Genomic DNA, 14,227 nt, shown 5'->3' with positions numbered 1-14,227 from the left:
TGGAACTCTATTATTTAAGCCTGAGCAAGCGTTCAGCCTGCGCTGTACAGGAAATGTAATCAGTAAGTGCTAAAAGAACGCTTCAACGAGAAGGAATCAAAAGAGGATGGTGCTTAGCCCAGAAGGAGCCCATAAGCAGCCCAATTGGTCTACACGTGCAGCTCAGGTGCTCAGGCCCGATCATGGAACAGCCGAACAGAAACGGCCGGGGGGGAGGGGTGGGGGGCTGATAAGCTATGCAGAAAATCAGAAGGAGTAAACAACTTGTCAAGGGAAGCAACGTATCCTCACCCGGGGCAGGAACCAATAGTGTGAAGCAAGGTTAGACTGTCCTCACGCACACAGTGCGAATAGGTACAGAAAAAACAGCTAGATTTAGCTATGAGAGGGTAAAAAAAATACCCATATATGTAAACACAGCTATCATCAAGCCATACATAGCATCATATGTAATGTAAAGCAATACCCAAATACATTGCAAAGCAGATATAAATGTAATATATAGAGGCACTTATCTCGACTGCCGAGCAGCAAAGAAAGAGGCTCTCAGGATGACGTTGTTTAGATTTATATGGACCACTGGGCCATGATTGGTGGATAATATGCAGAGCATCGTGGAATGTGTTGTTTATGTTGTATGTAAAGTGTTTTTTCATTGGCTGCTGTTTTTGATTAGTAAAGGAAGAGAATCATAATCGTAGGCTCCGGTCCTGAAATAGAATCTCTGTCCTTAAGGTCGAACTACATCCTCCCTTTGTCAGTTCATTAGTCTTGGATGAATGACGGGAGAGTATTTCCTGCTCCAGCATGGTACCCCTATACATTACTGTGACCCCTGACTAACAGGGCCAGACTAGGAACCCAAAGCAGCCTTGGCAAATTTTGACAGACCAGCTTCCATATGGTGCATAGCGAGGGCAGCAAATGAGCCAGACCAATACAAGAGGGTGTGGGGGGGGTTGTCCACATTCAGCTGAGCACCAACCTGCTTTACTGCTTGAGCAGCAACCTGCTGCTTCCATTGCCAGGTTCCCTGAAATTAAATACCCTTATGGGACAGTGTACTATACAATGTAGTGTAAAAGTACTTGTGTCTCCACAGTGCCTAATTTTTCCAGTGTTTTTCGTGCTCGCCCCTTAATTGTGAACACCAGCACTTATGACAGTTTGTCTAATTTAGAGATAAGCGCAACAACAGTTGTTTATTAATTGAATATGTGATTGTTAGTAGTTGTGTGGGTACTGTCATTGGCAGAGCTGGCAGGGACAATGGATGGTGCAAAATGCAATGGCCTCCTGGCATGTATTTAAACATTTTTCAAAAATGAAACGTCTTGAACAACTTGCTTAGTCTAGACAGCATGAGTCACTATAAGAGCTAGCTGCTTCCCCTTCTCTAATGGCCATTTCCTCCACTTCAGTACTTAATTTGCTAAAACGTAAGTGCCAGGACCCGAGGTATTTCTCAGAAAGCCACTATGGTTGGCTCTACACACTGTCCATGACAGCACTGCCACATACTATTCCAAATCACCTAACACTCTAAATAATGCCTGGGTCCACATATTTTGTATTTTTTTAAGTATATTTTATTCTTTGTTCATGATCTATGCTAAAAAATATACAGACAGCAGCACCATGTGGTAAACTGTCATAAATAAGTGCTGGTGTTTACAAATGCCCACGTGGGTCCCAGGCTCACTGTGCCACTCAATTCAAGCTAGCCTGGCTGATGAGGGGTGATGCCCCGAAACCGGCCCCAGGATGCTTGTTTCCGGTCCAGGGAGGACCTAGCTTGGCAGTTCGAGCTGGACTGTTCCCATGAGGCACTGGGTCACGACTGATTTGCATATGGCTGGGTTCAAACTGGAATGGCATGGTGAGCAAAAAAACGATGGATTTAGGCCCAGATCTCTGTACTGTATGACATTGTTCTGCATTCTGTCCATCAACTGTTGTTTTTACAAATTAGTACTGGCACAATCAATCAATCAATCAATCAATTTTATTATGTTTTGGCACTCTGAAGAGGTCCACATAAAACAAGATACACAAATACAAATACACATTCTCAAAGTAAAAATGACAACTACAACATTTTCCACAGAACAAGATAATCAGCGACACATACCTCCATATTTCATCAATAAATAGCTAAAAAACCTATAAAAAAGTTACAAATATTGAAGCAAAACATTTCATTTGGAGGAGTATATAAGGCCTGCAAAAAAGAATTCACATTGAGAATACCCAATTGCAAGCATATTGATCTTAACCACTTCGAACGAAGTGGACGCAATGCAGGACATATAAACAGTACATGAGAACGATCCTGAGCAGACATATTACAAAAGTTACATGTGGGAGAGGACCCATGCCATTTTGCCAAAAGAGTATTTAGGGGCAGCAAGTCCTGCCTTAGGAGAAACCAAAATCTCCGAACACCATGTGGTAGATTCCAGGTGACATAGGGTTGGGCAAGCTTCATTGAGTATGTGTTTGCAAGGAGATCACCTCCCCTCTTTACTGGCATGGACTTCTTGTCCAACGTGAAGCAAAGAGCCCAAGAAGCCTGTTTCAAAAGAGATTTTAGCTGGGAAGGGGAAATAGTAAAAAGGGTACTCTCTTCCAATTCAAGAAGTGCCACAGCCTTTCTAAAGTTCTTACCAATTAGGGAGTACTCTCTTAAGCTACCCAACAATTCCCCCTTGAGAAGGGATCTCAAAGTCCCTGTTTCTCCTCTAGCCAGGCTGGCAACCCATCGTACTAGAGCAGCCAGGCCCTGCACCCAACTACTACGGAGACCGAATTCAAGTCTACAGGCAGCCACAGAACAGGCGGGGTTGAGAGAAGTTATAGACCTTAATAATTTTCCTTCTACCGTCTGTAGAAAACCCCAGTGCTTTAAGTCAACCAGTTCCATTCCATACAAGAGGGTTGATGGAATTTTTGCCCTATAGACCTCCAGTAAACAAGCAAAGTGTCTTCTCCCTGTGGCGGAATAAAGGGCGCTCAGACTTTTGCCTTGGGACAGGGCTTTACGGGAATTATTATCGATATGAGGCTTCTCACTCAGGTTGGCAGAAATTATTTTTCCTAAGAAGGTATATGTCTTAACCACCTCCAATTTCTGACCACCAACTGACCAACCAAAATTCTCTGATTTAGATTTTTTCTTCCCTGTAATGCACATCATTTTGCTTTTTGTGGCATTTATCCTCATGTAGTGGGTCTCTGCAAAAAGATGTAAAGCCTGCAGACGATTAGCTAATCCCTTAGGTGTTAAATCTAGGATAAGGATGTCGTCTGCATATAGGAGGCAGGAAATAGAAGATCCCCCCACTACCGGGGCTATGCCAACACAAGATGAAAGCGAAGCTGGAAGGTCAGCAATATACAGGGAGAGCAGTAATGGGGCCAGTAGACAACCCTGTTTTAATCCATTAATGGAGGGAATAACCCGCGATAAACCCCTTACTCCACCTTGTAACACTCGGCACCAAGTGTCCGTGTGTAAAGACCGCACCAGATCTAATAGAAGAGGGGGCATGCCCAAGTCAGATAGCTTTCTCCACAGCAAGGGACGATCAACTTTGTCGAATGCTGTGGAGAAATCAATGAAAGCCGTATACACTCCTCCTCCCCGAACTCTTATATATTTGTCCGAAATAACCTGAAGGGCTGTGAGGTTATCCAATGTACCATGCCCCTTACGGAAGCCGGTTTGTTCAAGGGGTAATATCTGATTCGCATCAACCCAATCAGTAATTAGCGATAGGAGACATTTGGAAAATACTTTTCCAATGGCATCGAGAAGGGCTATCTGGCGATAATTCATTGGCTTATCCCTATCGCCCTTCTTGAATAATGGAACCAATATGCTCCCCTTCCAAGAAGAGGGCACAGTTTTACTAATGAAGCAAGATCTAAATAATGGAAAAAGAATCTTGCTCCATAAAACAGGGTCCTGCTTCAATACCGATATGGGAAGTTCATCAGGCCCCATTGCTCCAGAGGAACGCATGTCCTTAATGGCCATTTCAATGGTTTTCTCCGAAGGGGCGTCAATAGAAAACTCATCTTCTTTAGTAGACCCCTTACATTCTACCCTTACGCCGTTCCCAGCATACAGGTTGGAAATGAAAGTGACCCACAAATTAATCTCTGCTAGGAGGATGCACAAGCAGTACTCGTCTCTTGCTCCACAGGGCATGTTTTTACAGAAATTATCCAAAACGTTGCCTGCAGGTATCAGTATAAGAGCATTACTTTGCTTTCCTTTATCATGCGGGGTTTCTTACTTTGAACGAACAGCCACGTCTACTTCAACAATACTGCAAGCCCAGAGAGTACATATACGACGAAAGGCTAGATGTACGAAAGGATTTTGAAATTGTAACCCCACAAACTCACTGGGCTTGAAATTACAAAATGCCTCTCACTAATGTACAAAGTCCATTTTATAAGTTGCAAAGGTTTTTCAGACTCATAAATGAGTTTTGCGACCGGCACCGAATGGCAATTTAAAAGGGACATAAAAGGGGCATTCTTTGCAAACTCCCATTTGGTATGCCATACATCAGTGTTTGTGTTCCGGTCGCAAACCACTGAACAGTTCCCAGCACCTCAAATGATGTGGTGGCTGATTGCCAGAGGGACCGCTTCCCCATTGAGAACTATGTTGGTAACCTCAGAGGGAGTAGGCAGTGGTGATCCTCCCCCCGATGTTTCCCAAAAATCTAAAAGACAGCCAGCAAAACTATCATGCGCACTTATGGTGCACAAACCACTTCTCCTACCTGTGACCCCAGCCTGCCCCGCCCTAACATAGACCCGTTGCCGGTACAAAAAATAGAATGAAAATAACATTGTAATTATCATTTTATTTTTCCTCTGAGAGCAGTGGGGCAACGTTCCTCTACCTTAGCGGAGGAGCTGCAGCTGTTTAAAGCAGCACTATTTTTAGTAAGGAATACTGGGTGCTAAAACAAAACAAAAATCCATCTGGTAATGCAAACACAGGGATGTCCACAGAGGCCACCATTCCTGCTTTTGTGTCAATCACAGGGGGGTCACAAATTGTGACTTGCCTGATTGATATTTATTAGGCAAGTCGTTTTGAGACCCCATTGTGAATGGTGATTTTGCAATGCCACCTATTAGTACACAGGTCACTTTGTAAATTCAAAGTCAGTTGGCAAAGTCAGTGGGCAATTTGTGACCTTTTTTTGAGAATAGAACTCATGGTACATCTGTCATGAAAAGGCCAATACTAGGCTGTCTACTCTTCTGAGGTGCAGTCCTCTTTCTGAAGTACTCTCAGCACAAGCCAGCATATGTCACTCCAAAAAAAAGGGCCTGAATCTCATTCCAGTTTGTGAGTTAGTTTGTTTATTCATATAGCACACACAGTGTAGTGGCTGTGTAAAGGCAACTGTCCTAGGCGTGTCCACCGCAAGACCCTATGGCAGCAGAACTGGCTTTCCTGCCCATCGCATGCCACTATTAAAGATGCAGTCCTTCCCCTGGTGCTGGCTGTAGGAGAGCAATAATCCCGCCCCTGCCACCTTACTTCACTCCAAGGCCTTCCAGAGCAGTCCGCCATGTCATGATGAAGAAAGGCATACTCCCAGAACCTAGTCCCACTACCACATTATTTTCCAGTTTTATACAGCGAGAACTTTGCCCAAGGGCATTTTAAGCTCAGATTACATTACACAAGGTCAGGTTCATTTTCTGTACATGTGTGTGACAAGCTTGCTATATATATATATGACTGACAAGTTTGCAGATATGCCAGGTTTCACCCAGTGACCCGCATTCCCTGTTCTATGCAGCAGGTGTCTCTGTAGCGTACACCAGCGGATGTTGATACAATTGTAGCTCTTGTTCTACCCGGAAGTGGTCTCTGATTGGGCTGCGGTGAGGTCATCCCTTTTCCCATGCACTCTTTGTAGATGTAACTTTACATAGATAACTTAGTCTGATGCATGTAATTATAGGTAGCTATGATGGCAAATTGCACTTCATGACTGTCTTTTTATGTTTTTGCAGCATTTGTAATCACAACTACGACTATGTGATCAGTGACCCGCTTGGACGGCAAAGCCACAAAGAGCAGTATCTCTTCATCTACCGGTGAGCACACACAGTGCAGGTAGCATCAGATTTTCTATTAGGAACTAGAGGCCAATGACCATGGCAGTCAAAGTCATGGGGACATCTTGTACCCCCAGGAAAGGGTTTGGCCTGCTGTGGGATCACACAACAGGCTGTGAGTCGAAAGGAGCCTAAAGCATGGGCTCATCCATGAGTTAATCAAGGTTGTAGGGGGCCGGTAGCACTAGCTTTAAAAAAATGTAAAACATGCTTCCATTAAAGTGCAAAGAATCCAAATGGAATTTATTTTCCACTTAAGTAATGCTTTTTACAGCCAAAAAATGTCCACAATTCATTGCCACATGCCAGCTGTACATTGTTACAATTATTTTGAGCACAAGGGTTACCACTTTTTTCATCTGACACGTGTTTCGCTGTAGTGGAGCAAGACTTATTGCTCAGAGTGTTCACAAGAAGTAAGAGACACAGCGCAGTCCAGTCTCTGTGGTCAAAATTGTGATGTCCCCTTGTGTGGGGTGTGCAGTCCTGATACTTCCTCGGCTTCTTTGGAGAGAGCGAACCTCTGAAACACAATAGTATGATGGGTGTGGTACAGGCAGGACTGTACATTCACAAAAGTCGCATTGTGAGCCAGAGCTTTGGGAGGCCCAAATTCCTCTGGGCATGGCTAAATGGGGTGTAAAGTGAGGGAAGGGTTATGTCTATCTGATGCTGGGTTAGTGTTGCCTCACCAAGACTTAGTATACAGCGGCGCGTCTGTACACTGCTGGTGTCTGATTGAGCCAAGAGAATGGTTTAACAGATTGATGTGTTGGTCATTTTTTTTAAACCATCTTTATTGAGTTTTTCTGTTTTGTACAACACAAGTAATTGCATATATACTTAGTATGAATTTCCATTAGTATTTGCAGGAAGACATCAACAAAGTAGCAACTGTTTAACATTCTTTAAACTCTTAAAAAAAAGACAGTGGAAAACGTAATTGGTGAGCGTATTCTTGTGCTACACATAATTGTTGTGTTGGCCATATCGCATTCTGTAGCCATATATTGTATTTAGTAGTGCGTTACTAGGTTGCTAAAGTGTTTCTTTTAAAAAGTCTGAATAAAGTATGGGATCCATTAAAGCTAGGGACCTCCATCTTTTAACCCCATGCTGCAGACCCGTTGTCCATACAATTAGGCTCAAGACCCACGCCGGAGAGATCGTAGGAGGTATAGACATGCTTCTATGGACCTGATTACGAGTTGCTTGTAATATTCCGACCCATGCGTAAACTCCTGTTTACAATGGGTCAGAATTAGGACTTTTTAGGTATTTAACACATCCAATAATTATCGAATGTGTAAATAACTCAACATTCGTTAAATTTCATCAGGTCAAATCTGTTAAAATTTAACAGGAGAAAGCTTACGGCATTTACCATATCATAGAGATTTTGGTGCATTAAATACATTATTCATGTGTGTTATTTCATGTGAACTCATAACAGGTGTTGTTTATTGCACCCAATAAATAACGTACCCTGTGGTATCGTTATTTATCCGGGGTGATAAATAACGCCTTATCTTGTAATCTGGCCCTTATTCTTCCACAGGTGAGCCTCATTCACCATGACAACACAACTATGCTTTGCTCCCTTTCCCTAAGTCATTACCCCCCCACACTACACTTTGTGTATGTCCTACAGTGACCCTTCCCAGTATTTGGATAGAGAAGAGGGCCAAGTTTCCTAGTCAGGTACAGAGCAGGGAGGGAACGAGGGTGAGGATTCATCGATTGCTGTTGTCCAATAGCACATATCTAGGCTCCCCGCTGCTTTGGAAATGCTTGTACTGATGGCTGCTGCGAAACTGGTATTGGCTAATATTAGAAACCTTTTAAATATCTCATTCCTATTTTTGTGAATCGCCACTAACAAACCTTCTCCCATCCTATTCCCACAGGCCAGACACGGTGTCTGTGGTTGAGTTCTACCACTACCATGATCAGAGTATGTACTCCGGAGCCGACGTCTTCAGCCGGGAGCCCTTTGTAATTAAATTTCATTCAACCAGTACAGGTAATGCAGCACAAAATCATATTGCCTGTCTACAACAGCCCATTCACCCCACTTGGTCAGCCTTCTCCTGCTTGCCGCTTCAGCGACAATCACATTGTCTTCGTGTTTTTATTTCTATACTTTAGCTTGTTTCTAAAGCAAGAACCAGCCCATAGTGGGCATCAGAGCTAGTGTTCAATTTGTCAAATAAATGTACATAATAAAGATAAGTCTATGGGTCCATAGTTTATCTTAGGAGCCAGTCGTCCGCACTGCCGAATGCCAGGTTTGACGAATGCCAAGGCTGCCTACTTTTGATGCCACTTAATGCTTTTTACCACCTCCTTACTAATGCCTGCCCACTTTCTTCCCAACCACCTTGTATTTCCCACCCCTAATAATTAGGCTAACACAGCCAACAGTCTGTCGTCCTACTAGATTGTCCAATGCAGTAGGTGCATCTGCAGGTGTACATATTGGCAGATGATGACTCTCTGAACCAGAATGTTAGCATTTGCCCTTGCAGATGACTTAGCTTGTCCATAAAAGATTGTGAGTGTCTACCCATTGTTGTCTAGGTTGTAACTACTTTCAGGACCCTATGTTACATGGGAAAGGGAGCTTGATCATTCTTTGTCAATGTTTTGGGAAGGGCTGATGTTGGGGTACTTCGAAGTTCAAGTTTCTGGCGAATGTATTGTTCAATGAAGTCTTCAGCAGGCAGTCAGATGTTTGAACAGCTGAGGAAGCCATACTTCCTTGTGTTTTAGGGGTTCAGTAATATTGCTTTGTAGCTTCTAACTGTCAACTATAGTACTACAATTACAAAAGTGAATTTCAGAATGTATTGTTGCATTGTGATACAACATAAACATAGCAAATAAAAACAAACAGTAAGAGAGAATACTTGACAGAGAACTCAATCTTAACAGAATAAATGAACAGTCAATAAATGGAGAATTAAATAATATTTACAAATTGAACCAAAATCCCTGAAATCGCACAATTAGAGGAAACCCGTCAGTTACCCCACAGGTCTAGGAAAATCTTCGAAATAGAAACACAGATTAATTGTTTTGCTCCTGAAAACCAGCTCTCTCAAGTAAAGTGTCAGGTCTTGACTACCCTGTGGCACTGCTCCCTATTTGGATGAGGTCAACAAAAGAATGTCCCTTTTCAAAAAAGTTCAAAATGCTGATGTCTTTCTGGTCTGTGTCATTCCTAGTCTATGATTAGATTGAATGTGATCATATCACGCAGGCTAAAAAAATCCCTGTGTAGGCTGCCCTTTGTGATGTCTAGCTCCTAGAGAGACTCGCTTGTGCATGAGAGCACTATTATATAAATGTTTATACTATAACCATGATATATTCTTGAAGTGAATTTGGGCCTGATTGCCAGATATCCCCTCCGCCATATTATACAAGTGCATTATATCCAATGGCACTTGTAATATCTGTCACGTCTGTAATGGAGCAACCCATCTGCTGAACTCTAAATCGGGCCCTTACTCTCTGCTTTGCCCTGGATGGGCTTACACTGGTTGTTTGACCGGTTTGACTGTTTGTTTGACAGTGTTCCCATACTTCCACAGCTATCAAGGAGTTTGTGATGGTCCCTCTGCATGCAGCACCCAAGGATGCTGTGAAAGAGCTGGACGCCCTCTACGACGTGTATGAGGACATCATCAATGAATGGCAAACAGACGTAAGTACTGCACTACCACGAATGGCAAGAATATTGTGCTAAGAGCAGTGCTTTAAATGGACTTGTACTGTTCAGTACTGAGAACCTGCACTTCTTTAATTTGAAATGGAGAGTACCTGCACTTCTCAGTGCTGCAATACAAGTAATAGGCCCGAACTGGCACTTCTCAAGAGCAGTATTATCAAAAATACCTCCCTTTGGGATATACTCGATTCAACACTCACACCCATATGTGTGGGTCCTCCCAGATAATCAACTTGATTGATTGTCTGGGAGGAGCCTTGCATTTTGTAATTGACTTTTTAGAGTTTGGGCAATTTGTGGTGTTTTTAAAAATGACAAACATTTTTTAAATAATGTAGAGAGTGGTGACCATATTTATTTTACAATAAATTGTTTTTGACAGTATACATTGTGTCGTGGTACTATGAGTGATTCTGAGATTTAGGTGATTGTACCTTTAGGGTCGGGTGATTGACTGTATAGGTGGGTGTGAGTGTTGAATAGAGTATATCCCAAAGGGAGTTTTTTTTTGATAATACAGCTCTGATAGAGCCCTGTCCCTTTGGTGAGAGGGGCCTCTCTCATAACAGTTGCATGCACACTTCTCAAGAGCAAACAGGTACCCTAGATAGTGAGTGCCTGTACTTCTATCTTTCCATTTAATGTACTGTCTAAGAGAGTACCCGTGTCACCCACTGGATGCGTGAAAAGCCATATGTACCCTGATCTGAGAAGAGATTTACCTTCATTAACCATTTACGGCCTGGGTTAGACGAATAGCCTAAGGCACAGATTTACTAGAAGCCAGAAAGCTCAAGTGATATTCAAATTGGAGTTGGCGTAACGGCTAGGGCGCTCGACCTCGGACCTGGGGAACTGGGTTCGAGTCTCGGCAATGAAGCTGAACATCCTGTGATTCTGGGCAAATCAATTAATCTCCCCGTGCCTAACAAAAAACATGAATGTGTCCTCATGTAACATAACTGGTGCTATGTAAAGCGCTCTGATACCTGATTGGATTCGGGTAAAGTTCGCTCTATATAAAACTCTGCAAACAAACAATTGCCCACAGTTTGCGCCTGGCTTCATTTGATGCTTGCGTTTCACAAAAAGCCAGGCTGTGGTACTGTAGTAGATCAAATTTTGCATTACTTCCAAGGGGTTTGCCCAGTTCTGGCACTGTTTCAAACCCTAAGCCATCATTCTCAGTGATTTAGTGCAATAACAAACTATAAACCCCACCCTAGCCCACAAAGAGAATGCTGGGGCAATGAGAGCAGTAAAGTGAGAGGTTTTTCGTCCTGTATATCTTTTAAAGCCATTGAGCGGGAGGACTGGATCATACAGATCATGAAGTGAAAGGCCCCTACATCCAGTGATCGATAAACCTATTGTTGGAGTGGAGGGCGGCACGAATGATTGCATTTTTTAAAGAGTATGGAGAATGCTCCACTTTGGAGCATAGTGTAACATATCACCAGCCACTCAAAAGTCGTTTTTTATTTTTGTTATAAATTATAATTTTAATATTCGTTGAATTTTTTCAACAGTCAAAAGAAAGATAAATCTCCCATGCGCAATCCTCTTTGCTGGTGAATTTAGGCCTCTAACGTCAAGGCTAACTACCTGCACCATGACTTGGAGAGTGTGCTGAAGATGGTAGTGTGCCAAGGATAAGCCAGAGGGAGCACCCCACCCCCCGTTTCGAGAGTGCAGTGAGTGGAGACCGTAATGCAGGTGGATAGTGCATGGATCATGTGTCTAAAGGAACAAACAAGGAAACATGAATAACAGATTCACCAATCGGTGAAAAAACAGTAATTACGTAGTAGGGGTCCATGTCGTCGGCTACCCGCATAGATAGTCTAGGATGATGACGTTTGGTGGAGTTCTTCGCCGCTGCCATCTAACGTACAATCTAGAATCCATGCTGATCCAGGGGGCCAGGCCTGCAACTTCAATGCGGCAAGGCGTGCCGTAAGCCGGTCCTACCCCATCAACCCCGGGCATAGCCAGGAGAGAAGGGCTCACGGGTTGTCGCTTACCTCCAGTGCAATCATTCGTCTTCTTGTTCAGGTGAGTGTTCTCTTCTGATGAGACGCTGCAGCAATGCCGAGCTCTCCCTGATGCTTTCAGTCACTGTTGGCCAGCTAACACCCCAGTGGGGTCGAGATTTAGAGTGCCTTCGGCGGCCGGACTTGGGGGGGGGGGGGGGGGGGGGATGCCTAGGCCCCGCCTGGCTATCATGTTCCAGGTTCAGACACATAATTTCTGCTGCTTATGGAGGTGTGCAGGTAGATCGCGTTTCTCCATTCAAGGAAAGATATGGTGAAACGGATGTCCCCATTTGCATCGCACCCATTTGTCCCTCAAGAAATCTGTGATTGGCTTCATGCTGCTGCGTCGTTGAAGGGGGATGAGGGACAGATCCTGAAATAAACGCACCTTGATCCCCCCTTAGAGGACATGAGTTTGGTAACGCACTGCATTCAAGATAAGCTCCTTCTGGCGGTAGTTATGAAGGCATGTGAGGATGTCCTGTGGGGCCCCGGATGACTGAGATGGGTGGCCCCTCTGTGCATTCTGTCTAGGGGTATCTCCTTATCATTTAGTTCTGGAGCTATCTGACGGAACAGTCGAGTGACAAAGTCCTCTAGGTGGCCCACATGTGCATGCAGTGGACCGCCCTTGATTCTTATGTTAGATCTCTGGGACCTGTTTTCAAGGTCCTCCAGACGATAGCTGAGGTCCACATTATGTTCCTTGAGTTCCAGAATTTCACTGCCCGTATCCCTCGAACTCTCTGGCATCCCCCGATCTTTCTACTAAGTCTACTCGTTGCTCCAGGTTGCTCATTTCACGGCAAATCTCCTTCATGTCTTTGGCAATCTCTGTTTTCAGGGTCGCGATGTCGTCCCTCAGTGTGCTGAAGAGGGAAGCATATAAAGCTACGCATGACCGGCCCATCTTCTCCTGCCTCTTGGAACTGTGCTGGCCCCGTTGTCTGGCGCTTTGGCGAGACAGGATCCGGCAGTGGTCCTGCCCACTTGGAATGAGTTTTCGCTAGTAGATAGTCACCATTTTATCTTCTCCCTGCAGCAGTATAGAGGCCTGCCTTTGGGTGCGTATTTGAATCACTCCTCTAATAGGCTATTCGCCCTCTGTTGTGGCAGGCTGGCGACGGGGATAGCTGTGATCTTTCCTGGGCCCCCAAGGGCAGTCCACGTAGTTAATCGCTTCCCCTCCATGCCAAGTGGGGGGGAAGGGGCAGGCTTCCATGACCCCCCGACCACCAGTGCAGTCCCAGCAGAGGAGATTGTGGATGGAAGGGAAGGGGACGCATAAGGCCCCGCAGTGATCAGTCCTCTGTGTCCAAGAGAGCCAGTCAAGGGCTCCTCCCAACCCCCCGTTTCCACCGAGGGCAGCGCCCAAAGACCTCCCTGCGTCTGTGACTCACCACCGTCGACTCTTGTCGTGCCTGGGCTATCTCCACCTCGCACAATCCACTTGTAGCTCTTAGCATGGGGTCCAGGCCTCTGATCCAGCGGTGTACACCTTCTGCATCCTTCCAGCACCACCAGGTCCTGCCCCGAAGTAGCTATCTCAATCTGCCAGGGATATGGGCACCAGAGGCCCCCTCTGTCCAGTACGGGAGTGAGAACCCCCCTGAGCATTGTCTGTGTCCATATATTTAGGCCGAGCCTAGGCCGCTCACCATAGAGGCCGCCACTGTCCGCCCTCGATCCTGCACACCAGAGTCCCACAGAACCTTCTTTGCTGGCCGCCTGGTCGCACACGGTCACGCACAGGTGCAGGCCCGATGTCTGGACCGCAAGCGCAGTCTCAGTGTGTGCGCTCCGCAGCAGTGTGGCTCGCTCACGTGCTCTTCACCAATTGTTGCCTGCCAATAGGCCGTTTACTGGTTGGCCGTTGATCGGGCACTCCGGTCCCTGCACTCAGGTCAAGCCCCACCGCTGCCCTGCACTGCGTACCTCCGGTGTGCCCATGCAGAAGTCAAACGCAAGGGCCGCAGGTGAGCAGTAGCCTCCAATCTTCGTAGGTTGGGGGAGGAGGGAGCGCGGGCGGGAGTAGGAGAGGCGCAGCAGTCTGCTCCATCACCCCGCTGTGTGCTCCTCTGTGTAGTGATCCAGCCGGGGCCCGGGACCGCAGGCACCTGCCCCCCTCCTGTGGAGTCTGCTGGAGGGGGGCAACCAGCACGCCGCAATTCCTCTGGGGCTCAGGAGCCGCCCCACTCCAATCACCCTGGCTGCCATTTTTTCCCTGCGGCCACTCAGCTGGAAGATCTCGCTGCTTCATGCCCGCACTGCTCCTCAGCTTGAAAGCAGTGCGTGCACT

At 45.5% G+C, this 14,227-nt stretch overlaps 1 protein-coding gene across 1 annotated transcript in view; it reads left to right on the top strand.

Moving 5' to 3' along the window:
* The window catches only part of LOC146790120 (deoxyribonuclease-1-like), a 78,470-nt gene that overhangs the window by 44,728 nt on the left and 19,515 nt on the right, over nt 1–14,227 (top strand). Inside the window, exons 4-6 of the mRNA XM_085628477.1 lie at nt 6,055–6,138; nt 8,067–8,182; nt 9,756–9,868. Of these exons, the coding sequence (XP_085484603.1) occupies nt 6,055–6,138; nt 8,067–8,182; nt 9,756–9,868 (313 nt within the window). The remainder of the gene's footprint in view (nt 1–6,054; nt 6,139–8,066; nt 8,183–9,755; nt 9,869–14,227) is intronic.

The sequence above is a fragment of the Triturus cristatus genome, chromosome 10 (genome assembly GCF_964204655.1).
Source record: "Triturus cristatus chromosome 10, aTriCri1.1, whole genome shotgun sequence".
In the NCBI taxonomy this organism is placed as follows: Eukaryota; Metazoa; Chordata; class Amphibia; order Caudata; family Salamandridae; genus Triturus; species Triturus cristatus.
The sequence above is the reverse complement of the archived record's forward strand: the minus strand, read 5'-3'. Positions and strand labels throughout refer to the sequence as shown.